This window comes from Dendrobates tinctorius, unplaced genomic scaffold, assembly GCF_039654945.1.
Source record: "Dendrobates tinctorius isolate UK_male_01 unplaced genomic scaffold, ASM3965494v1 ptg000098l, whole genome shotgun sequence".
NCBI lineage: Eukaryota > Metazoa > Chordata > Amphibia > Anura > Dendrobatidae > Dendrobates > Dendrobates tinctorius.
This window is the reverse complement of record NW_027361766.1, coordinates 27,612,954-27,639,107: the sequence shown is the minus strand read 5'-3', so window position 1 is coordinate 27,639,107 and position 26,154 is coordinate 27,612,954. Positions and strand designations below refer to the sequence as shown.

The 26,154-nt window shown below is 43.8% G+C and overlaps 1 protein-coding gene across 3 annotated transcripts in view; it reads left to right on the top strand.

Annotated features, from left to right (window-relative positions):
* The window catches only part of LOC141099132 (polymeric immunoglobulin receptor-like), a 158,042-nt gene that overhangs the window by 111,515 nt on the left and 20,373 nt on the right, over window positions 1-26,154 (top strand). For all 3 annotated transcript variants that reach the window (XM_073587264.1, XM_073587262.1, XM_073587263.1), the window contains exon 8: window positions 4,670-4,785. In XM_073587264.1, the coding sequence (XP_073443365.1) occupies window positions 4,670-4,785 (116 nt within the window). The remainder of the gene's footprint in view (window positions 1-4,669; window positions 4,786-26,154) is intronic.

The following is a 26,154-nucleotide window of genomic DNA, read 5'->3' as shown; positions in this document are numbered from 1 at the left end:
CAAAATTCTCACCACACATCTAGATAAGTTCCTTAGGGGGTCTAGTTTCCAAAATAGGGTCACTTGTGGGGGTTTTACACTGTTTAGGCACATCATGGGCTCTCCAAACGGACCATGGCGTCCGATCTAAATTTCAGCCAATTTTAGGTTGAAAAAGTCAAACTGCACTCTTTCCCTTCCGAGCCCTGCCATGTGCCCAAACAGTGGTTCTCCCCCACATATGGGGTATCAGCGCACTCAGGACAAATTGGAGAACAACTTTTGGGGTCCAATTTCTCCTGTTACCCTTGGGAAAATAAAAAATTGGGGACTAAAAGATCATTTTTGTGGAAAAAAAATATTTTTTTTTTCACGCCCGGGCATTATAAACTTTAGTAAAACACTTGGGGGTTCAAAGTGCTCACCACACATCTAGATAAGTTCCTTAGGGGGTCTAGTTTCCAAAATGGGGTCACTTGTGGGGGGTTTCCACTGTTTAGGCACATCATGGGCTCTCCAAACGAAACATGGCGTCCGATTTCAATTTCAGCCAATTTTAGGTTGAAAAAGTCAAACGGCACTCTTTCCTTTCCGAGCCCTGCTGTGTGCCCAAACAGTGGTTCTCCCCCACATATGAGGTATCAGCGCACTCAGGACAAATTGGAGAACAACCTTTGTGGTCCAATTTCTCCTGTTACCCTTGGGAAAATAAAAAATTGGGGACTAAATAATCATGTTTGTGGAAAAAATTAGATTTTTTAATTTTATGGCTGTACGTTATAAACCTCTGTGAAGCCCTTGCTCACCACACATCTAGGTAAGTTCCTTAGGGGGTCTAGTTTCCAAAATGGTGTCACTTGTGGGGGATTTCCACTGGTTAGGCACATCATGGGCTCTCCAAATGGAACATGGCGTCCGATCTTAATTTCAGCCAATTTTAGGTTGGAAAAGTTAAACGGCGCTCCTTCCCTTCTGAGCCATTCCATGTGCCTAAACAGCGGTTCCCCCCCACATATGGGGTATTAGCATACTCAGGACCAATTGTATAACAACTTTTGGGGTCCAATTTCTCCTGTTACCCTTGGGAAAATAAAACAATTGTTGCTAAAAGATCATTTTTGTGACTGAAAAGTTAAATGTTCATTTTTTCCTTCCACGTTGCTTCTGCTCCTGTGAAACACCTGAGGGGTTAATAATCTTCTTGAATGTAGTTTTGAGGAGCTTGAGGGGTGCAGTTTTTAGAATGGTGTCACTTTTTTTCTGCCATACAGACCCCTCAAAGTGACTTTGAATGTGAGGTGGTCCCTAAAAAAAAAATGGTTTTGTAAATTATGTTGTAAAAATGAGAAATCACTGGTCAACTTTTAACCCTTATAACTTTCTAACAAAAAAATTTTGTTTCCAAAATTGTGCTGATGTAAAGTAGACATGTAAGAAATGTTATTTAGTAACTATATTGTGTCACATATTTCTCTGTTTTAAGGGCATAAAAATTCAAAGTTTGAAAATTGCAAAATTTTCAAAATTTTCGCCATATTTCTGTTTTTTTCATAATTAAACACAAGTTACAGCAAATAAATGTTACCACTAAAGTGAAGTAGAATATGTCCCGAGAAAACAATCTCAGAATCACCAAGATCCGTTGAAGCGTTCCAGAGTTATGACCTCATAAAGGGACAATGGTGAGAATTGTAAAAAATGGCCCGGTCATTAACGTGCAAACCACCCTTGGGGGTAAAGGGGTTAAATGGTGAAAAAAAATCCAAAATTTGTATGGAAAAAAGCTTTTGTATTTGTCTCCCTTTTCCCAAGACCCATAGCATTTACATTTTTCCGGATCTGGGGCTGTGTGAGATCTTACTTTTTGCATCCTGAGCTGACGTTTTTATTTACTTATACTGCAGTGTTGCAGCAGACAAAAAACTTAATTTTGGCATTTCAATTTTTTTCTCTCTAGATTAGATATTTCTGAACACAGCAATATGTTTATTTCTTTGTTTTATTTTCAATGAGGCCTAAGGGGGTGATTTCAAATTTTTTTTTTTTTTTTTTTTTTTTTTCATTTTTCTAAAACTTTTTTCCCCATTCTTTACTTAATTTAACCACTTTCCGACATTGGGCGTAATAGTACGCCGATGTTGGACTCCACCTGTTTGGCATGTACTCCGGCACTGAGCCTGCTCCTTTCCGGGCACATGTCAGCTGATATATACAGCTGACATGTGCCCACAACAACCGTGTGTTTAATCGTGATCCACCCGCAGGTGTTAACTAGTTAAATGCCGCTGTCAGTTTCTGACAGTGGCATTTAACTTGTGCTTACAAGAAGCATGTTGTAAATCCCGCCCATAGGTGACCCCGTCACATTATCGCAGGTCACGGATGGGTTGGCATGACAACCAGAAAATTAAAAAAATAAATAAATAAAAGTTCAAATCACCTCCCTTATGTCCCATTCAAAATAAAACAATAAAAAAATACATATTTGGTATCACCACGTTCAGAATCGCCCAATCAATATAAAAAAAGAATTAACCCGATCATTAAACGGCGTAACAAGAAAAAAATTCAAAATGTCAGAATTGCTTTTTTTTGGCCACCACTACATTGCAATAAAATGCAATAATGAGTGATCAAAAGATCGTATCTGCACGAAAATGGTATCAATAAAAACGTCAGCTCAGCGTGCAAAAATAAGCCCTCACCCTGCCCCAGATCATGAAAAATGGAAATGCTCCAGGTCTCGGAAAATGATGCCTTTTTTTAGTGGATTTTTTTCACCACATAAATAGAAATGAACCTAGACATGTTTGGTGTCTTTGAACTTGGAATGACCTGGAATCATAATGGCAGGTCAGTTTTAGCATTTAGTAAACATGGTAAAAAAGCCAAACAAAAAACAACTGTGCACATTTTTTGCAGTTTCACCAGCACTTGGAATTTTTTTCCCGTTTTCCAGTACATGATATGTTAAAACCAATGGTTTTGTTCAAAAGTACAAAGACAGAAAAAAAAAAGTTATGGCTCTGGGAAGAAGGGGAGCGAAAAATGAGAACGTGAAAACGATAATACCTCTAGTCTTAAAGGGGTCAATAGTCACCTTAAGAGAGTTAAAGCTGCGATCGTCTAATCACCTGTGCTGCATTGCTATGTACAGCACAAATCACATTCTTCTATTTTAGTGATAGCCATGAGGGTATTCAACAGAAGCCACAGCTATCATGACAACCCATCAGTGCCCCCCGATTACGTGATAGAGGCACTGATGGGTGGGATTAATGATGCCCTTCAGTCTGCATGTACTCAGGAAAAAGAAGTGTGTATAGAGATGGCCAGGATCACCATTAATAAATTTCAAATATTAAAAACAATAGATTTTTATTAGAGCATAATTACACATAGTTACACAAACAAGGGACAAACCATATGTAAAAGCAATTTAAAAACCATTAAAGGTATGAGTAACACCTGTAGGACCAAAATAGGTATCTTACAAAATTCTCCACTGGTGTGCACCTGGCATATCAAAAATAACGTAACACTGAGCAAATATGAATCAATCAATAATCCAAATGGAATAAATAACCCCAAAACAAGTGAGGCACTCAAATGTTCTATGACTCAAATGAGTTCTATGACTCAAAAAACAAATGAATACAGATACAAGAGACCCTGTACAATATGGTCAGTTGAGCTATAACCTAGAAATCAAGGTTGTAGCATATAATAAAGGCCATTGAGGGATAAAGAGAAAAGGCAGCAAGACACCTGTGAGCGGATGCAGAGATACAGCTACCCGGTAAAAGCATGTTGTGTGGGGAGAGGAACCTCTATACACACTTCTTTTTCCTGAGTACATACAGCTTTGTTCTAAGTGTGGGGCTAGTGATCCCTAGTACTATTTTGTGGTGCCCTCAGTTCTTCTTCTGATGCCGTTCAGTCTGGCGCATGTTAAATCTTGCCGTCAGATAATGCAGTTCAGTTTAACTGGTTAACAGCCAAGGGTGGAGCACCATTCCACCTGCAGCTGTTAAAGGCACATGACAGCTAATTAAATCAAGTGTCATGGTGGGGGAAAGATGCAGGCTCAGCGTCGGAGCCTGCATCAAAGTCAGGGACTCGACATATAACGTAGATATGTCATATGTCTTGAAAGGGTTAATGATCTGGATAAGAGCATGCAAGGTGGAATCTCTGTATTTGCAGATGATGCTAAGTACTGCAAAGTAATCAATGCAAAGAAAGATGATTTTATTTTACAGAGGAATTTGGGAAAGCTAGAGGATTGGGATATTTAATAAGGACATACCGTAGCTGAACTAGAGTGGGTGCAGAGAAAATCAACCAAGATTATTCAGATAATGTCAAGACAGCTTATCAATCTTGGTGTTATTCAGTTTGGAAAAATGAAGGCTTTATGGTGATTTTCATACAAAGTACAAATAAATAAATGAATGGACAGTACAGAGATCTTTCTAATGATCTTTGTATATCTAGGCCTGCATTAATAAGAAAAGGGGCATCCTCTACGCCTAGAGGAAAGAAGGCTTAATTATTATCACAGGTTCAGATTCTCTACTGTAAGAGCATTGACATTCTCTATCTCTTTGCCATGACATAGTGTTGTTTATTAGCAGCTTTCTTGAATAATATAAAAAAAGTTTTAAATGATATTTTTGTCATCTTTTAGCACAACTGTGAACAACCAGAGCGCTTTGGTTCCTGCCATTTTGTCAGTTTGTGCTGCAGTCCTGGTGGCATGTGGTGTTTTCTTCATCATTAGACTCAGAAGAAAGAAGAATTCAGGCACGTATAATCAGCAAATATGTATTGAACAAATATTAACATAGGCGCTTTGCTCAGAGCGTGCTGGCAGTAAACTTGCTTAGTTCCGTAACAACACATTAGTTGGCCTAGATATATGTGGCACTTCCACAAGACAATATGCACCTACAAGAAAAGGGGAAGCTTATGTGAAATGTACAAAAAAATCTTTACTAATATATATATATATCAGTATATATATATAAAAGAATCACATAATATAAAAGGGTATATATATGCAGAGATTGCTAAATACGTAAAGTGCATACCATAACACTATTCAGGCTAAGTATCCCATAGTAAGGGATTTATCAATGCCTATTTGTATAGTATGTGATGCTACTGTAGATGGAATCCCCATATTGCTGCAAGGAATTGAGGAGGTAGACAGATTACAATATGTTCATCAACAGGAGAATAAAGCACATATACTGAAAATGTATATACAGTACAGTATATATATATATGATTAAATACACAGGCCAATAGGCCTATTGTTATGAATGAGTCACCGTAGGAGGCAGACACAAAAATAGCAGCTAAGTCCAGAAAACCGGAGAAGTTGGCAACTATCAGATTGCAGACCCCTGAACCTAACAACACAACTAGCAGTAGCCGTGGGGGGTTCCTACGGTGCCCTAGACCCCTCGATCACAGCCGGAGAAACTAAATAGCCTAAAGACAGAAAAGGAAAACTAAACTGCCCCAGAGCAGACCCCAAAGTAAAAGGCAGCCCCCAACATATAATGACGGTGAAGCAAGATGAAAAAACACACACACAGATAGAAAGATAGGCTGAGCAAACAATGGGGCCCAAGCTCACTAAAATAGGACAGGATAGGACAGCTGCTGTCTGCAATCTGCAAAAGCCCTGAACAGACATAAGCCAACAGGCTGATATGGAAAAAGGCCCTGAAGCAGCTAGGCTTCAAAAACTATATCAGCACTCAGGTATTTTCTGAAGACAGAGCTAAAGGAATTCAGATCACCCCAGCAGGGAATGACAGAAATCCAGCAAAACAAAAACAACGTACAAATGCAAACGGCGGAGCAGAAAACTTAGCTTTTGGAGAGCAGGAATTCAGACTGGTATCCAAGGATCCACAGAGAAATCACCCGCAGAGCAGACGGGCGTGGACAGCCTTATATCCAGTCAGAAACTCCACTCAGCCAATCATCATCATTAGACCCAGATGCCTGATAATCAGGCTCACTATCTTTTTTTACTAGAAGAGGGAGTTCATCGGGCCTCAGTGGTAAAGGGGAAAATGAACTCACAACAGTACCTCCCCCTTGAGGAGGGGTCACCGAACCCTCAACCACGCCACCAGGGCGATCAGGGTGAGCCCGATGAAAGGCACGCACCAATCTTTTGGCATGAATATCAGAGGCAGAGACCCAGGAATTATCCTCCTGACCATAACCCTTCCACTTAACCAAATACTGGAGTCTCCGTCTAGCCAGACGGGAATCCAGTACCTTCTCTACCTCATATTCCATGTTACCTTCAAACAATACAGGGTCTGGAGGTGCCACCCCAGGAACAACAGGTTCAACACACCTCTTCAACAAAGACTTATGGAACACATTATGGATTTTAAATGTGACAGGAAGAGCCAAACGAAAAGAGACTGGATTAATAATCTCCAAAATCTAGTAAGGTCCAATAAATCTAGGCTTAAACTTAGGAGAAGCCACCTTCATAGCAATATTTTTTGATGATAACCACACCATATCACCAACCTTAAACTGGGGACCAATGGTCCTATGTCGGTTGGAAAACCGCTGGGCCTTTTTCTGGGAGAGAGATAACTTATCCACCACTTGGTCCCAGATCTGGTGCATTCTCTCCACTACAGTGTCAACACCTGGGCAGGCAGAGGGCTCCACCTGCCCTGAAGAAAATCGAGGATGAAACCCAAAGTTACAAAAAAAGGTGACATCAAAGTGGCAGAACTAGCTCTATTATTTAAAGCAAATTCGGCCAAGGGCAAAAATGAAACCCAATCATCCTGATCAGCGGAAATAAAACATCTCAAATATGACTCCAAGGTCTGGTTTGTTCTCTCTGTCTGCCCATTGGTTTGAGGGTGAAAAGCAGAGGAGAAGGACAACTGAATTCCCAGCTTGGAACAGAAAGTTCTCCAAAATCTAGACACAAACTGAACCCCTCTGTCAGATACAATGTTCTCAGGAATCCCGTGCAAGCGAACCACCTGTTGCAAAAACAGGGGTACCAACTCAGAGGAAGATGGCAACTTAGGGAGTGGTACAAGATGGACCATCTTAGAGAATCTATCACAAATCACCCAAATAACAGTCATTCTCTGAGAGACAGGCATATCAGAGATAAAATCCATTGAAATATGGGTCCATGGCCTCTTGGGGACAGGCAAAGGCATCAACAACCCACTAGAGCGAGAACACGATTTAGACCGGGAGCAAGTCCCACAGGACTGCACAAAATTCCTGACATCACGAGACAAGGAGGGCCACCAAAAAGACCGACTCACCAAATCTCTAGTACCAAAAATACCTGGATGACCAGCCAAAGCAGAGCAATGAACTTCAGACATCACTCTCCTCTTCCACTGGTCAGGAACATACAACTTTCCACTGGGACAACGCTCAGGTTTGTCCTCCTGGAACTCTTCCAGAGCACGTCTCAAATCGGGCGAGATGGCAGAAAGAACTACCCCTTCGCCTAAGATGGTAGCAGGTTTGGTCACCACAGGAGAATCAGCAAAGAAGCTCCTAGAGAGGGCGTCTGCCTTGACATTCTTAGTTCCAGGAAGAAAAGAAACCACAAAATCAAAACGTGTAAAAAACAAGGCCCACCTAGCCTGTCTAGGGTTCAAGCGCTTAGCCGACTCTAGGTAAATCAAATTCTTGTGGTCAGTGAGGACCACGACTTGATGCTTAGCTCCCTTCAACCAATGTCTTCACTCCTCAAATGCCCATTTCATGGCCAACAGTTCCCGATTCCCCACATCATAGTTACGTTCAGATGGAGAGAACTTTCGGGAAAAAAACGCACAGGGATTCATTTTAGATGTTACCGGATCCTTTTGGGACAAAACAGCTCCTGCACCAATCTCCGAAGCATCCACCTCTACCTGGAACGGAAGTGAGACATCAGGTTGCCGCAAAACCGGGGCGGAGGTGAATCTTCGCTTCAGCTCCTGATAGGAAGAAACAGCCTCTGGAGACCAATTTAACACATCAGCACCATTCTTAGTCAAATCAGTCAATGGCTTGGCAATACTAGAAAATTTTGCTATAAATTTCCGATAAAAATTAGCAAAACCCAAAAACTTCTGAAGGGCCTTCAAAGAAGTGGGCTGAACCCAATCGTGAATGGCCTGTACCTTGGCCGGGTCCTTTTCAATAGTTGACGGAGACAAAATAAATCCCAAAAATGAAATCCTCTGTACTCCAAAAAGGCATTTAGATCCTTTGACATACAGGGAATTCTCCCTCAAGATCCGGAACACAGTCCGAATATGTTCCACATGAGAATCCCAATCCTTGGAGAAGATCAAAATATCATCCAGATAGATAATCAAAAATTTATCGACAAAATCTCGGAAAATATCGTTCATGAAGCACTGGAAGACAGAAGGGGCATCAGTGAGCCCAAAAGGCATCACCAGGTACTCAAAATATCCCTCCGGAGTATTAAACGCCGTCTTCCATTCATCCCCATGCTTAATGCGAATAAGATTATACGCCCCCTGAGGTCATGCTTGGTAAACCAACAAGCACCTTTAACTCTAGAGAATAGATCCGAAATCAGGGGTAACGGATACTGATATTTAACAGTAATTTTGTTGAGGGCACGATAATCAATACAAGGTCTTAATGATCCATCTTTTTTGGCTACAAAAAAAAAACCGGCACCTAAGGGTGACGAGGATGGTCTAATATGACCCTTCTCCAACGTCTCCTTAATATAGGATCGCATAGCCTCGTGCTCGGGTACAGATAAATTGAAGAGCCGACCCTTGGGGAATTTACACCCCAGGCTCAGTTCAATTGCACAGTCATAACTTCTATGAGGAGGCAGAGACGCAGACTCATTCTCACTAAATACATCATAAAAGTCCGCCAAATAATCAGGAACATCATGCGACTGAGGAGAGGTGGAAAACACCGGAGCCTCACTAAAGGCACACCGACAACCCCAACTCACCACAGACACAGATTTCCAATCCAAAACTGGATTATGAATTTGCAACCAGGGAAACCCCAGAACAATGGTATTATGCAGATTATGCAACACCAAAAATCTGCAATTTTCTTGATGGTCTGGGTCGACCCGCATTACCACCTGGGTCCAAAACTGAGGTTTATTTTTTGCCAAAGGAGTAGCATCAATCCCCCTCAAAGGAATAGGCATCTGCAGAGGTGTCATCGGAAATCCACAACGTTTAGCAAAATCCAAGTCCATTAGGTTTAGAGCTGCTCCCGAATCCACAAAAGCCTTGGCAGAAAATGTGGACAGGGAGCAGATCAGAATAATAGCCAGAAGAAACTTAGGTTGAACACCACCAACAGAAAACGTGTGTGCAAAGCGTTTCTCTCGTTTAGGACAGACAGAAATAATATGAGAGGCATCTCCACAGAAAAAGCACAACTTATTACGCCTTCTGAACTCCTGACGCTGCTCTCTGGACAAAACTCTATCACATTGCATAGGCTCAGACACTCGTTCAACAAGTGGCAACACCACTCATGCAGTCTTGCGTTCGCGCAAACGCCGATCAATCTGAATGGCTAATGACATAGAATCGTCAAGACCAGAGGGAACAGGAAATCCCACCATAGTATCTTTTACTGCTTCAGACAAACCCTTCCAAAAGAGAGCAGCCAAGGCATTATCATTCCAGGTAGTAAGTACCGCCCACTTTCGGAATTTTTGACAGTACGATTCTGCAGAATCTTGACCCTGGTTCAATGCCAGCAGGGTCTTTTCAGCCTGATCAATGGCATTAGGTTCATCATACAACAACCCCAAGGCTTGAAAAAATGCATTCACATTAGTCAGAATAGGATCATCAGGTTTCAAAGAAAACGCCCAATCCTGGGGATTGCCACGCAGCAAAGAGATGACAATTTTAACCTGCTGTGCGGAGCTCCCTGACGAGTTAGGCTTCAAGGCAAAAAATAATTTACAATTATTTTTGAAATTCAAAAATTTAGACCGATCCCCAAAAAATACATCAGGTGTGGGAATCTTTGGTTCAGCAGTATGAGAATGAGCAAGGTAGGCGGAAATTCCCCACACTTCCGCAGCGAGCTGCTCCACACGATCAGACAATTGCTTTATCTCCATTGAGAGAAAAAAAAAAATCCCCCTACGGTCTCAGAGATATAGAGGAAAAAAATATACACACCTTTTTTTTTTTTCTTTACAATTCTTTCCTGCTATTGAGTACCCTAGGATCTGCGGTTCGGCGGGTGATTCTGTTATGAATGAGTCACCGTAGGAGGCAGACACAAAAATAGCAGCTAAGTCCAGAAAACCGGAGAAGTTGGCAACTATCAGATTGCAGACCCCTGAACCTAACAACACAACTAGCAGTAGCCGTGGGGGGTTCCTACGGTGCCCTAGACACCTCGATCACAGCCGGAGAAACTAAATAGCCTAAAGACAGAAAAGGAAAACTAAACTGCCCCAGAGCAGACCCCAAAGTAAAAGGCAGCCCCCAACATATAATGACGGTGAAGCAAGATGAAAAAACACACACACAGATAGAAAGATAGGCTGAGCAAACAATGGGGCCCAAACTCACTAAAATAGGACAGGATAGGACAGCTGCTGTCTGCAATCTGCAAAAACCCTGAAAAGACATAAGCCAACAGGCTGATATGGAAAAAGGCCCTGAAGCAGCTAGGCTTCAAAAACTATATCAGCACTCAGGTATTTTCTGAAGACAGAGCTAAAGGAATTCAGATCACCCCAGCAGGGAATGACAGAAATCCAGCAAAACAAAAACAACGTACAAATGCAAACGGCGGAGCAGAAAACTTAGCTTTTGGAGAGCAGGAATTCAGACTGGTATCCAAGGATCCACAGAGAAATCACCCGCAGAGCAGACGGGCGTGGACAGCCTTATATCCAGTCAGAAACTCCACTCAGCCAATCATCATCATTAGACCCAGATGCCTGATAATCAGGCTCACTATCTTTTTTTACTAGAAGAGGGAGTTCATCGGGCCTCAGTGGTAAAGGGGGAAATGAACTCACAACTGCCTATGCAATGAGTGAAGAAAGAAACAAGTGGCCCATGCACCCAAATAAACAGTGTATAAAAGTTTATAGATACATACAGAGGTTCAAGTACTTTTCTAGAAAAAAATGGAAAAAATGAAGATGCAAGAAAGATGTTAGGGGATGAGTATTTAGGTTAATAAAGATTTTTTACTTAGTTCCTTGTTTCAGTTTTTTTCAATGGTGTAAAAAGAGGCAAGATGTTCTCGATCATTTCTGGTCAAAGGAAAAAAGGAAAAATGCCAAATTCTCATTTCCCCCTCCCATCCTTCAGCTCCTATTGTACGTCCTCCATACCTATTAGGCTAGTTTCACATTTGCGTATGGAGCAGCTGCGGAGGGCTGCGGACTTCCTCTGTGAAGCTCCGCCCACTGCCGCACCTCCTCCGGTCAGTTCTGCCTACGTCCGCATACTTCTGCATGCGGCCTGCATTCCCTATCTTTAAAATTGGGTAGGCAGGTCATGCGGACGTAGGCAGATTCCTCCGCATGTGTTGTTTTGAAGCGGTCGCCGCATCGTCAAAACGACGCATGCGGAGGCATCCGCATACTTCCGCACAGCCTAAGTACCCATTGTTAAAGATAGGGTAAGCAGGCCGCATGCAGAAGTATGCAGATGTAGGCGGAGCTGACCGGTGGAGGTGCGGCAGTGGGCAGAGCTTCATTGAGGAAGTCTGCAGCCCTCCGAAGCTCCTCCAGACGCAAATGTGAAACTAGCCTTAGATTGTCATCAGGTATTCAGATATCTAAAATATTAGACAGTCATCATAATTTGGGGAAAATAGATGGATCTCCAAAAAATAAAGCCTTTTACCATTTCAGTAGTACGTGGCTGAGATGGGAATGTCTGTATCAATGAACCGGCCATAGAGGATCGTGCTTGCTGTGCTATGATGTTTCAGTAACTCTCATTCACTTATATAAGAAATATAGAAACAAGCATAGACATAAATATTCTCATCTCAGTTAAGAACCAGCAATCTAATTTGTTTGAGAGGTCATTGATGGAAATGTTACAGAAAGTCTGGCTGATGTTTGTCACATTTTAAAAAATAATGTGGAATGGATAACATCATTGACAGTGTGTTTTTACATGATATAATTGTAAAGAGTTTGAAAACATAGGGCACTTTAATATACAATTAATATGTTTGTATGGTGTATGTACTGTGGTGTAGTGACCACTGTGTCCGCTAGGGGGCGCTGTGTGGATGTCCCAAGAGAGAGGATGAATGACAGAGTAATGAATGACCGTTATGTATCTCAAGGTGGGTGGCCTTGAGATGGAGACTGATGTGTGTTGAGCAGCAGTGATACTGCTGAGGAGCTGTGGCAATGTGTCAGGGAGAAGTCTCCAGGTAACTAGGGAGACGGGCAGACCTAGTTACCTACAAACCCACCCAGGGGGTGTGCTTGAGAAGTTGTGATAAAAGTGTGTGAATGGTTCAAGGACCTGTGATGAGGTCATAGCCATGTGACCCGGTGGGCATGGCTATGGGCCATATATGGTGGCCAGGGTAGGTCACATTTGGTGAATGCTGGGACCCGGTTGGTCCAGTGTGGAAGGTCCCGCTGAGATGGGGCTTCCTGGCTAACAGCCTGTGAAGTGGCTGTGAGTAATGGCGACGTGTGCCTGTTAGTTCCCTGGAGGGAATGAACGTGTGCAGCATGGTTAAGCAGCATGAGGAAACTCTGACAGGGTGAGATAACTTGGTGGCTAGAAAGCCTGTGCATTGAACAGTGCATAACTTGTATGACTACAGGATAACAGAGCTGAACTCTAATGGATGCTATGCTGACTATATGCTGTTTCCTGTTGCTTTGATGGTTTATGATGCTGAATAAACCGAAGGGACTATGATTGTTTATGGAAAACCCGTGCCGGATCTGTTTTTTTTGGAGGCTAAGCGAGTGATCCCCTACTTGAATGACAGCGCTACCTCACAGTACAATGAGACTATATTTTTAAAATGCACACATAGTGGATACAGAAAGTATTCAGACCCCTTTAAATTTTTTATTCTTTGTTTCATTGCAGCCATTTGGTAAATTCAAAGAAGTTAATTTTTTTTCTCATTAATGTATACTCTGCACCCCATCTTGACTGAAAAAAAAACAGAAATGTAGACATTTTTGCATATTTATAAAAAAAACCCTGAAATATCACAAGGTCATAGGTATTCAGACCCTTTGATCAAACACTGATATTTAAGTCACATGCTGTCCATTTCCTTGTGATCTTCTTTGAGATGGTTCTACTCCTTCATTTGAGTCCAGCTGTGTTTAATTGAATTGATAGGATTTTATTTGTAAAGGCACACACCTGTCTATATAAAATCTCACAGATCACAGTGCATGTCAGACCAAATGAGAATCATGAGGTCAAAGGAACTGGCCACAGAGAAAGAATTGTGGCAAGGCACAGATCTGGCCAAGGTTACAAAAAATTTCTGACGTACTCAAGGTTCCTAAGAGCACAGTGGCCTCCATAATCCTTAAATGGAAGAAGTTTGGGACCACCAGAAGTCTTCCTAGACCTGGCCATCCAGCTAAATTGAGCAATTGTGGGAGAAGAGCCTTGATGAGAGAGGTAAAGAAGAACCCCAATATCACTGTGGCTGAGCTCCAGAGATGCAGTAAAGAAGATGGGAGAAAGTTCCACAAAGTCAACTATCACTGCAGCCCTCCACCAGTTGGGCCTTTATGGCAGAGATACCCGACAGAAGACTCTCCTCAGTGCCAGACATATAAATGCCCACATAGAGTTTGGTAAAAAAACACATGAAGGACTCACAGACTATGAGAAATAAGATTCTCTGGTCTGATGAGATGAAGATAGAACTTTTTGGTGATAATTCTAAGCGGTATGTGTGGAGAAAACCAGGCGCTGCTCATCACCTGCCCAATACAATCCCAACAGTGAAACATGGTGGTGGCAGCATCATGTTATGGGGGTGTTTTTCAGCTGCAGGGACAGGATGACTGGTGGCAATTAAAGGAAACATGAATGCGGCCAAGTACAGAGATATCCTGGATGAAAACCTCTTCTAGAGTTCTCTGGACCTCCGACTTGGCCGAAGGTTTGCCTTCCAAGAAGACGATAACCTTAAGCACACAGCTAAAATAACAAAGGAGTGGCTTCAGAACAACTCTGTGACCATCATTGACTGGCCTAGCCAGAGCCCTGACCTAAACCCAATTGAGCATCTCTGGAGAGACCTGAAAATGGCTGTCCACCAACGTTCATCATTCAACCTGACAGAACTAGAGAGAATCTGCAAGGAAGAATGGCAGAGGATCCCAAAATCCAGGTGCGAAAAAATTGTTGCATCATTCCTCTCATGCTCACGCCCTAACTGGTGGGTGTGAGCCAGGGGGTTGTGGCCCCACTGTGCCACAAACCAGACTACCCTGGAAGGGGCATGACTAGGACAGCTGCCTTAGTTTTCACTGGAGCCTCTGATGGTGAGGTCAGGCTTGTGTGGCAGGCAGCTGCCAGGTGCCACTCCAGGATGGGGTCTGGCTGTGGCTGCTGATCCCACTTGGGGAGACGGTGGCACGGCTGAGACACTGGCAGACGGGCATGGCAGAAACACAGGGTAGGCTGGCATGGCTGAGACACAGGGCAGGCTGGCATGGCTGAGGCACGGGGCAGGCAGGTGTGGTGCATGAAGGAACAGGTAGAGACCTGTTCACATAGCGGGTGCTAGTACTGGTACAGAAAGGAAAGAGTGGAGTATGACAGAACATGTATGGACTTGTTCACACAGGAGGAGCAAGTACGGGTACTGACAGGAAAGAGTGGAGTATGACGGAACAGGTTTGGACCTGTTCACACAGGAGGAGAACCGCAAGGCTGCGGAGAAGAGTTGTAGAACAGCGAGAGGTTCTGCAGCAGCAGAACCAGAACCGACCAGAACTGCAAGAGTACGGAGCAAAAGCAGAGTCGCAAGAGAGCAGAGCATGAACAGAGCTGCAAGAGTGCAGGACACAAGCAGACAGGGAGGAAACAAGGAAAGACACAGCAGGGAAAGAAGCCAAAGACAAGGAGACAGACAGACAAAGGTAGGACAGAGTTCAGACAGGGCAACAGTATGAGACAGGGCCAAGGACACAGGGACCAGAGTATACACAGGTACAAAGCAAGGCAAGAACAAAGACACAGAGACCAGGATATTCTGCCCCTTGGAGGGCAGACAGCAAAATAGCAAGCAAAGCTAGGAGTAATGCCTCCAGAGAAGGAGGAACACAGAGCAAGACCTGGAAGCTCAGTAGCAAAACACTAACTGAGTTTAACACATTGCACAGGCAAGGTTCCACTGGATGGAGCTGCCCTAAATACTAGAGGGCTCTTGGTAATTGGTCAGGGGCACATTAGACAGGTGCACCCTGACTCCATAAGAACCAGAGAGTTCTAGAGTTCTGGCACCGCCCCCCTATGCACATAGCCAGGAAAAATGCACAGAGCAGATAGGAGACAAGCGTCACAGAGCATGGAGCTGGCAGCATACAGAAATCACAGCATGACCTGGAGCATTGAGTAAGTTGGTGTGTGGGAGATGGGAGGCCATGCAGCAATGCCAGCAGGGTTGTTACAATTCCCAAGAAAACTCATGACTAGCTCAAAACAGTGCTTCTACTCAATACTTAGCAAAGGGTCTGAATACTTATGACCATGTGATATTTCAGTTTTTCTTTTTAATAAATTTGCCAAAATTTCTACCTTTTTGTTTTTTTCAGTCAAAATGGGGTGTAGAGTGTACATTAATGAGAAAAAAATGAATTCTTTTGAATTTACCAAATGGCTGCAAGGAAACAAAGAGTGAAAATTTTAAAGGGGTCTGAATACTTTCCTTACCCACTGTACATAGGATTTTAAGGGGTTGTCTTAAGAAGAAAGACAAGTCTAGTATGCTTGCATTATTAGCACATTTGCACATCATAGAGGGAGTAAAACAGGCTTGGACCCTTACTTATTGAGCCAGAACAGAAAGTTGATCTCTAGAATAGCAATTTGTCTTGGAGCTGCTACAGGAAAATCTTCTGAACGCCTAGGGTTCTGTTTGCCAAAGTTTCCGAAACTGGATTCACAACAGTCAACTGATGGTCAATGGAAATCTAAACAGTTTCGATTTCTGTGGATCGACCACCTCAAAAATGACCTTAGCCATGTTTTGCACTGCTGAAGAGTCACCGAATAGACTAATAATGACCGGTGCAGCCTGGCGGGTTTCCCCATAATGCCCTGAAACTATCACATCACATGGTCTAGTGCAACCTATCACGGAAGACTATCAAAGCCTGTATAAAAGATGGGGCATTGCCAAACAGTGCCATTTGATGGTTTTATAGCTTTGGGGTAGAGGTCAGAGCACACAGCGAATTCCACAGAGGGACAGAGAAAGGCAATAGTGTTGAAGAACATTTAGTTGGATCTGTTTGTCTCTCAACCCTAAAGCTACGGTAACAATAGAAGAGATTGGATACACTATAGAGGAACAATAAAATGTTCTACACACCATTCCAAAGCACTTCAACTTCTTGTCATTCACGGCAACTTAAATTTTTGGGAAAATGGTGCTGGAGTGCCCCACGGGGCCTGGGGGTACTCGGTACCGGGCCCGTCGACTTCCATGGGGGACGGTGTCACGGTGGCAGCAGAGGCATCCAGTAATAAAATAGGGGAAAGTTGTGTGGTATTTATGTGGTAAAAAATGAAAATAAAGTTATTAGATGGTGAAATACGTGATGCCACCTGTGGTATTCTAGTCAGAGGTGACCAGCGCTGCGGTGTTGCTTCTCTGGGATGGATGTTGGGCGCAGTTATGATGTTGTAGCCCTCCACAGGTAGGGCTGTAGTCCCAGGGCAAAGATGTTAAATAAATAGTAAAAATGGCTGTAAATGTTGGGGTACAGATAAATGAGAGAAAGACACAGAGAGGTGCAGTTTCTTTACCTTTTACTGGTAATAGGTTGCAGTCCAGAGTACACATACAGGTGATGGAATGAGTCCGGCTCGCCTGGAGGCATTCAGGGGATCCACCTTGCCAGGTGGGGATTTACGACCTTCCTGTCTGCGCTATGTGCGTGGGTCTCCGCTGTATATAACTATGCTGTGACCCTCTATTCGTGATGGTTTCACTAACCTGTACGGCTGTCAGCGTGAGCCTATTCCACGGGTACCATTCTCTTCACCGTCGGCTCCGGGCTCCTTTTCCACTGCCGTGCCCTCAGGTGATTAATGTGCACAGGAATTTACAATTCCCTGTACTTTCAGATTCTGCTATCAGGGCGTACAGCTGCTGTCAGCCTAGGACTCTGATGTCCCTTTTCTCTTTATTAGCGCTTCACCCAGGGGTCTGCTATATGCAGTATTTTAGCTTCCCTAGAGTCTCTGAGTCTCTACTCTTGTCCTTTCCCTCTTCACAGATCAGCTCTGCCTATCGAGCTCCTCTCAGATCAGCTCCCTGTCTTCATCTCACAGGATCTTCCAGAAAGATCTCTTTACCTCACGTCCTCACGTTTATCTGTCATTTTTCCTCACAGCTCACAGCTGTTTCGTTTCCATGACAACTCCCTCAGCTGATTTCTAGCTGACTCACCAACCCCCTCTGCTGGCCAGAATTTATAAGGCATCTTCCTTTTTTGGCCTATAGCAGGAAATTGTGATTTAATCTATGCTGCCTGGCATGGGGGTCCATGCTTTTTCTGCCTCCAAGCATGACTTTACCCATTAGAGGGAGGTAATGTCACTGTGACAACTGGACTCTGGGGTGTCACATTCCCCTCCAGTTAAGTTCAGTACTCCTGGACTGAGGAAAATATAACAAGAATTGTTAACAACAGCAATTAATGAAAATCTACAAAGTCTTAAAAATGTAAAAATTATCAAAAACCAGACAAGAAAAAGAAAACAATAGCACAGTTACTGCGACCAGTCCTTACGCTGCTGTCCAGGAATTGTCTTTGTGCTTGTACCTGGAGTTTGGTTGGTGGGAACTGCCTTAACCCACTTTGTGTGTCGTCCTTGAGCGTGGCTACAGGGCACTCTGAAGATGGGCCTGTTTTTCGACCACGCCGCCAGCTTATTTCCAAGGCCTTTTTGGAGTAACTATTTACAAATACAGTTCTGACCACACATAGTCCTGTGGCCCAATTGTCCTTTAACTGGTTATTGCGAATACTTTAAAAAAGGTTCTTACAGTAAGTCTCTGTAGGCTCTCATGCTTAACGGTTACTACTATACATTCTTACTACTTTATTTACATTACGTAATCTCTGTAATGGGCAGGGATCTGACCTCTAGTACTACGAGTGGATCTACGCAGTATAGGTATTTCTGATGACCTGACCTGTTCTCTGATGTCTACTGTTGGTGCATTAGTCACTACGCTATAAGTAGACTTGTGTAAGATAGATATTCTAGACTGCCTTCTCTCTACTCCTAGACTCACCATGAGATTGTCAGATTCGCTGTTAGCAAGGGACAGATTTCTGCATTCCTCTGCAGATGTGGTATCTGTTACTGGAGCCATTTCATTATGAGTCCTTCATCTGGTGCAGTAGGCTGATGAAAGGTTAGAACTGGTACTACTATTACCTGATTTACTTGTGTCCACGTCCAAGAAAATTCTCCAAGTATAGTTTGAATCTTTTCTTCCACCTCTACTATGGGTTGTGGAGTGTCTTGGACTTCTTTCTTGTCCTTCAATTGATCAGGGCACATCTTTAGATGATCTCTTGAGACTGCTTCGAAGGTTTCTCCTCCATCTTTGCTTATGATACATACTTTGGTGTTATTAAAGTCTGAAGGTATCACAGTGCATGGCTCTGCTTTCCACTGGTCATCTAGTTTGTGAACACAATTCTTTCTTTTAAGTACTTGTTCTCATGGTGTTAAGGGAACTGCAGGGGCGTTTTGGTTGTAATTTCTTTCCTGTCTCTGTCTTGCTTGGAACAAACTTTTCTCTACACATTCTTGCACTTTGCGGTATTGTTGCTGCCGCTCTGTATCCCAGTCTGCATCTGGTGATGTTGTCTCAGGTGTTAAGACTCCCATGTCTAAATCAATAGGTAACTTGCCAGGTCTTGCTCTCATCAGGTAGGCCGGAGTGCAATTTGTGGAGTTTACCGGTATATGATTATATAGATCTACCATATCTGGCAGCTTCTCTGGCCACTGGTTTCGCTCTTCCAGAGGTAAGGTCTTCAATAAGTCAATGACCACTTGGTTCATCTTCTGACACATGCCATTTGTCTGTGGATGGTACGGCGTTGTTCTGATTTTCTTGCAACCGTACATGTTACAGAACTCCTGAAACACTTCTGCCTCAAAAGCTGGACCTTGGTCAGTGAGCACTTGTTCAGGGTATCCTTGCGGTCGACAAAAGTGTTGCTGAAATGCTTTGGCTGCTGTCTTTGCAGTTTAGTCTTTAGCAGGCACAACTACCAAAAACCTTGAGTAATGGTCAATAGAGTTGAGCTACTTTAGTCGGATCGGGTTTCATGAAACAAAATTTGTTTCAGATGAAACTGGTCCGACTAGGGTAAAAAAAGTCGGCGTTTCGTCCGAAACCCGACCCCAATGCAAGTCAATGGGAATAAAAGTCGGCATTGAGTGGATGAATGTCATCCGCTCAATGCCGACTTTTATTCCCCATTGACTTGCATTGGGGTCGGGTTTCGGACGAAACTCCGACTTTTTTTGCCCTAGTCGGACCAGTTTCATCTGAAACAAATTTTGTTTCATGAAACCCGATCCGACTAAAGTCGCTCAACTCTAATGGTCAACGATGGTCAAAGCATAGGTGTAGCCATTCCTACTCGGAGTTAACTTCACATAATCCAAGGCTACCAGTTCAAGCGGCTGTTTTGTGATGATCGGCTGTAATGGGGCTCGCTGGCTGTTACGGTCTTTTCTGCGCAGGTTGCATGGGCCACATTCTCGGCACCACTTCTCAATGGAACTCCTCATGCCAACCCAGTAGAATCTTTCACGAAGTAGGACCTCCAACTTCTTCCAACCGAAGTGTCCTGCTCCATTGTGGTATGCCTCTAAGACCATTGGCGCATCCCTCTTCGGGACTACCACCTGCCAGACCAGTTCGTGTGTGCGCAAGTTGATGTTCCTCCGACACAGTTTACCCTCGTAGATGAACAGCTTGCCTCTCTCCTTCCATAGCTGCTGTGCTTCCTGTGGGTCATCTGGACCAGGGTGTGAATCAGCTTATGCCAGCCACTCCTTTACTAGGCGAACAGCTGGGTCAATGTCTTGTGTCTCTGCCCACTTATGATGGGGTAATGAATTCAGTGTTACCTCTCGTACGACAAAGCGCTTATTCCTCACTCCTTGAGAGCGCTGGGCTGCAATTGGATGGTGGAAGGCTGGTAACTCGATTTCTTCGAGTTCTTTTGGATCTTCTCCCCTGTCTGGTGAATTGGGCATCCTGGACAACGCATCCGCATTAGCCTTCTTATGTCCTGCACGGTACTTGATGGTGAACTCGTAGTTGGACAGCCAGGCCATCCATCGCTGATCAAGTGCCCCAAGCTTTGCCGTTTCAAGGTGGGTTAGCGGATTATCGTCCGTGTAGATGGTGAACTTTGCTGAAGCCAAGTAGTGCTTGAAGCACTCTGTTACCGCCCAGACTATGGCGAGGAATTCCAGCTTAAAGGAACTGTAGTTGTCGTGGTTCCTCTCAGTGGGACGAAGCTTCCTGCTGGCGTAGGCAATCACTCTCTCTCTGCCTTTCTGTACTTGTGACAGCACTGCTCCCAATCCCACGTTGCTGGTGTCAGTGTAAAGTACAAATGGTTGGTCATAGGGTAGGCCAGGACCTCATCTCCTGTGAGGGCTAATTTCAACTTGGTGAAGGACTCTTCTATCCTTTTGTCCCACTCGAACGGAAGATTTTTGTTCTTGGCCTTCTTGGATTGGCCCACTTGAAGATCTTGCAGCGGTGCTGCTATAATGGTGAAGTCCTTGATAAATCTTCGGTAGTAGCCTACTAACCCAAGTGCTGGGTCTTTGCCAGTCCCGGATAACGGTGACTTTGTCAGGGTCGGGTGCCACACCTTCCGCGCTCACCACATGGCCTAGGTACTGCACCTTGGGTTTCAAAAGGTGACATTTGGACGATTTTATTTTCAGGCCAAAGTTTAACAGGGCTTCGAATACCTCGGCCAGGTGCTTCAAATGGTCTTCGTAGGTTTTGGAGAAGACGATGATGTCATCCAGGTACAGCAGAACGGTTTCAAAGTTTTAATGTCCAAGGCAGCATTCCATTAACCGCTGAAATGTTCCTGGTGTATTGCTGAGCCCGAACGGCATGTAGTTAAACTTGCAGAGGCCCAATGGTGTTGTAAACGCTGTCTTCTCTTTGTCTGCCTCTGCCACAGGAACCTGCCAATACCCACTGGTGAGATCTAAGGTAGAGATATAATTAGAAGTTCTCAGTGCAGCTAGTGATTCCTCAATTCTAGGCAATGGGTACACGTCTTTATGTGTAATGCTGTTAATCCGCCTGTAGTCTACACACATTCTCATAGTACCGTCTTTCTTCTTAACGAGGACTAATGGAGCTGCCCAGGGGCAACAACTATCTCTGATTACCCCAGCCTCCTTCATCTCTCGTAACATACTCTTGGCACATTGGTAGTGTGCTGGGGGTACAGGCCGGTGTCTCTCTTTAATGGGTGGATGATTGCTGGTGGGGATATGATGTTGAACCCCTTTTGCCTGCCCAAAATCTAGAGGATGCTTGCTGAAGACCCGTTCAAATTCTCGAGCCACCCGGTAAGCCCCATGCTTTTGGTGTGAAGGGGTGGAGTCAGTACCTACGTGTAGCTGCTGACTCCAATCCTCCCTGTTGCCCTTCAGAGCCATTCTCTTCCACCTTGTCAGATGGAAGCAAGGGTTCTAGTGTCTCTGTTGCATTGTTACTGACGGTGAACAATCTAGCAAGGGTGGCATACCGGAGTAACTGGACCTCTCGCCCCACAATTTAAGATTCGTATTGGTACTCTCCCCTTGCGGACATCAACTACCCCTCTGGCTGTCAGGATAGTGGGCCTACTATCAGAATACATGGTTTCTACCAGGCTTGTTAATCTTGACCCCTTAGGGCTATTGCTGCCCGACACCAAATTAACATTTCACTTCTGGGAGGTACTGCAATGGGGAAAGGATCACTTACTCTGACACTGCCGACTTCTCCACCAGACAACTCTACCTGTTGTTTCTGCATCAGGGCTCTGATCTCCTTTTGCAGAACCCACTGCTGACTGTAGCTGGCGGTCTCGGCTACCTGCTGTAACAAAACAATAATTTCTCCAAAACAATTTTCAATTACATTAGTGCCTAAAGTGATCATAGGATGGAATTCTTGTTTGTCAATATCTACTATTATCAAACCTTGCGATTGCAATTCTACTCGGCCAATCTTGATGGCCACCTCTTTATATCCCGTCTGAGGCAAGGGCTGACCATTGCTGGCAAAAATGGTAAGGTCTTCATCTGGGCTATGAGTAATGTCCGAATCTGCCCAGTACTGCTTAAAAAGAACATATGGTATCGTTGTCACCTGGAAACCTATGTCCAGTAAAGCGTTCATCGGAAAGCCGTCTATCACGACAGGAAGACTGGTCATGCTCCTACGTACTTGTCTCGCCAATTTGGTGGGCCTGGTCGTCTTACTCCTGGGGGCTGGCCCTTTGCCCCAGGGGTTTCTTGTTTAAATGACAGCATCTTGCTAGGTGTCCTGCCTTGTTGCAGCAGCGACAGATGGGCTGTCCATCCTCGTCGTAGTGATCGCTGTCTCTCCCTCTGGTTGGCAGGATCCTCTTCTGCTGTCGCCACAGGACGTCTTCTGGACTGGAGGCCAGCTGGATCTTCTTCTTTGGAATCACTTGCAGGGACTGCACAGTTTTTGTGAGTGTAGCCACACTTTTAGTTAGTTCCTTGACTTGGAGACGTAAGTCTGCAGCAGAATCATCATCATGGGATGGCTTGCCAGTCTCAATAGGGGTCTTTTGAAAGGATGCTGTCTTCTGCTGGTATGTAATTGCAGGATGCTGAGAGGGCTCTGTGCTGCTAGGGTTCGGTTCACGCAGCACTCTGATAGCTCTATCCTTAAAGTGTGCAAAGTCCAATTCAGGATTTTGTAGGGCCAATATGCGCAGCTGTGTCCTTTGGTTGTTAGACTGGAGTCCCTCTATGAACTGCTCTGTTAATAATCTATCTTCATCTTGCACGCTCTCAGGATCAACCTGCTTTACAGCCCAGAGTGCCTCCTGAAGATAAAGGGCATAGTCCCATATACTGTCCTGCACTCTCTGCTTGCACCCAAAAAAATCTCATTTTTATCTCTGTTGCAGTATGGGTATCAAAAGTGTCTTTCAGTCTGGCTAAGATTTGTTTGACAGTTCTTTTATCAGTGTCCGGCCAGGACTTTACTTCCATCTTGGCTGCACCAGTTAACTGGCAAATGAGGATACTGACTTTTTGGCTTTCTGACAGGGGGTACACTTGGAATAAACTACATAGTCTTTCTTTAACCCCTTCACCCCCAAGGGTGGTTTGCACGTTCATGACCGGGCCAATTTTTACAATTCTGACCACTGTACCTTTATGAGGTCATAACTCTCGAACGCTTCCATGGATCCCGGTGATTCTGACATTGTTTTCTCGTGACATATTGTACTTCATGTTAGTGGTAAAATTTCATTCAAATAACTTGCGTTTATTTGTGAGAAAAACGGAAATTTGGCGAAAATTTTGAAAATTTCGCAATTTTCCAACTTTGAATTTTTATGCCCTTAAATCACAGAGATAAGGCACACAAAAAACTTGATAACTAACATTTCCCACATGTTTACTTTACATCAGCACAATTTTGGAACCAAAATTTTTTTTTGTTAGGAAGTTATAAGGGTTAAAAGTTGACCAGCGATTTCTCATTTTTACAACACCATTTTATTTTTAGGACCACATCACATTTGAAGCCACTTTGAGGGGTCTATATGATAGAAAATACACAAAAGTGACACCATTCTAAAAACTGCACCCCTTAAGGTGCTCAAAACCACATTCAAGAAGTTTATTAACCCTTTAGGTGCGTCACAGGAATTTTTTTGAATATTTAAAAAAAAATGAACATTAACTTTTTTTCATAAAAAAAATACTTCAGGTTCAATTTTTTTTATTTTACCAAGGGTAACAGAGAAATTGAACTGCAAAAGTTATTGTGCAATTTGTCCTGAGTACGCAGATACCTGATATGTGGGGGGGAACGACTGTTTCGGCGCATTGCAGAGCTCAGAATGGAAGGAGCGCCGTTTGACTTTTTCAATGCAAAATTGGCTGGAATTCAGATTGGACGCCATGTCACGTTTGGAGAGTCCCTGATGTACCTAAACAGTGGAAACCCCCTACAAGTGACCCCATTTTGGAAACTAGACCCCCCAAGGAACTTATCTAGATATGTGGTGAGAACTTTGAACCCACAAGGGCTTTACAGAAGTTTATAACGTACAGCGGTACAATTAAAAAATCATATTTTTTCCACAAAAATGATCTTTTCACCCCAATTTTTATTTTCCCAAGGGTAACAGGACCCTAAAAGTTATTGTGCAATTTGTCCTGAGTACGCTGATACCCCACATGTGGGGGTAAACCACTATTTGGGCGCATGGCAGAGCTCGGAAGGGAAGCAGCGCCATTTGACGTTTTTGGCTGGAATTGAGATCAGACACCATGTCGCGTTTGGAAAACCCCTGATGTACCAAAACAGTGGAAACCCCCCACAAATGACACCATTTTGGAAACTAGACCCCCTAAGGAACTTATCTAGATGTGTGGTGAGAACTTTGAACCCCCATGGGCTTCACAGGAGTTTATAACATAAAGCCATACAATTAAAAAATCATATTTTTTAAACAAAAATGATCTTTTCACCCTCAATTCTTATTTTTCCAAGGGTAACAGGACCCTAAAAGTTATTGTGCAATTTGTCCTGAGTACGCTGATACCCCACATGTGGGGGTAAACCACTATTTGGGCGCATGGCAGAGCTCGGAAGGGAAGCAGCGCCATTTGACGTTTTTGGCTGGAATTGAGATCGGACACCATGTCGCGTTTGGAAAACCCCTGATGTACCAAAACAGTGGAAACCCCCCACAAATGACACCATTTAGGAAACTAGACACCCTAAGGAACTTATCTAGATGTGTGGTGAGAACTTTGAACCCCCATGGGCTTCACAGAAGTTTATAACATAAAGCCATACAATTAAAAAATCATATTTTTTCCACAAAAATGATCTTTTCACCCTCAATTCTTATTTTTCCAAGGGTAACAGGACCCTAAAAGTTATTGTGCAATTTGTCCTGAGTACGCTGATACCCCACATGTGGGGGTAAACCACTATTTGGGGGCATGGCAGAGCTCGGAAGGGAAGCAGCGCCATTTGACGTTTTTGGCTGGAATTGAGATCGGACACCATGTCGCGTTTGGAAAACTCCTGATGTACCAAAACAGTGGAACCCCCCACAAATGACACCATTTTGGAAACTAGACCCCCTAAGGAACTTATCTAGATGTGTGGTGAGCACTTTGACCCCCCCAGTGCTTCACAGAAGTTTACAACGCCCGGGCGTGAAAATAAAAAATTCGTATTCTTTCCACAAACATGATCTTTTAGTCACCATTTTTTTATTTTCCCAAGGGTACCAGGAGAAATTGGACCCCAAAAGTTGTTGTCCAATTTGTCCTGAGTATGCTGATACCCCATATGTGGGAGAAAACTACTGTATGGGCACACGTCGGGGCTCGGAAGGGAAGTAGTGACGTTTTGGAATGCAGACTTTGATGGAATGGTCTGCGGGTGTGATATTGCCTTTGGAGAGCCCCTAATGTACCTAAACAGTGGAAACCCCCCACAAATGACACCATTTTGTAAACTAGACCCCCCAAGGAACTTATCTAGATGTGTGGTGAGCACTTTGACCCCCCCAGTGCTTCACAGAAGTTTACAACGCCCGGGCGTGAAAATAAAAAATTCGTATTTTTTCCACAAACA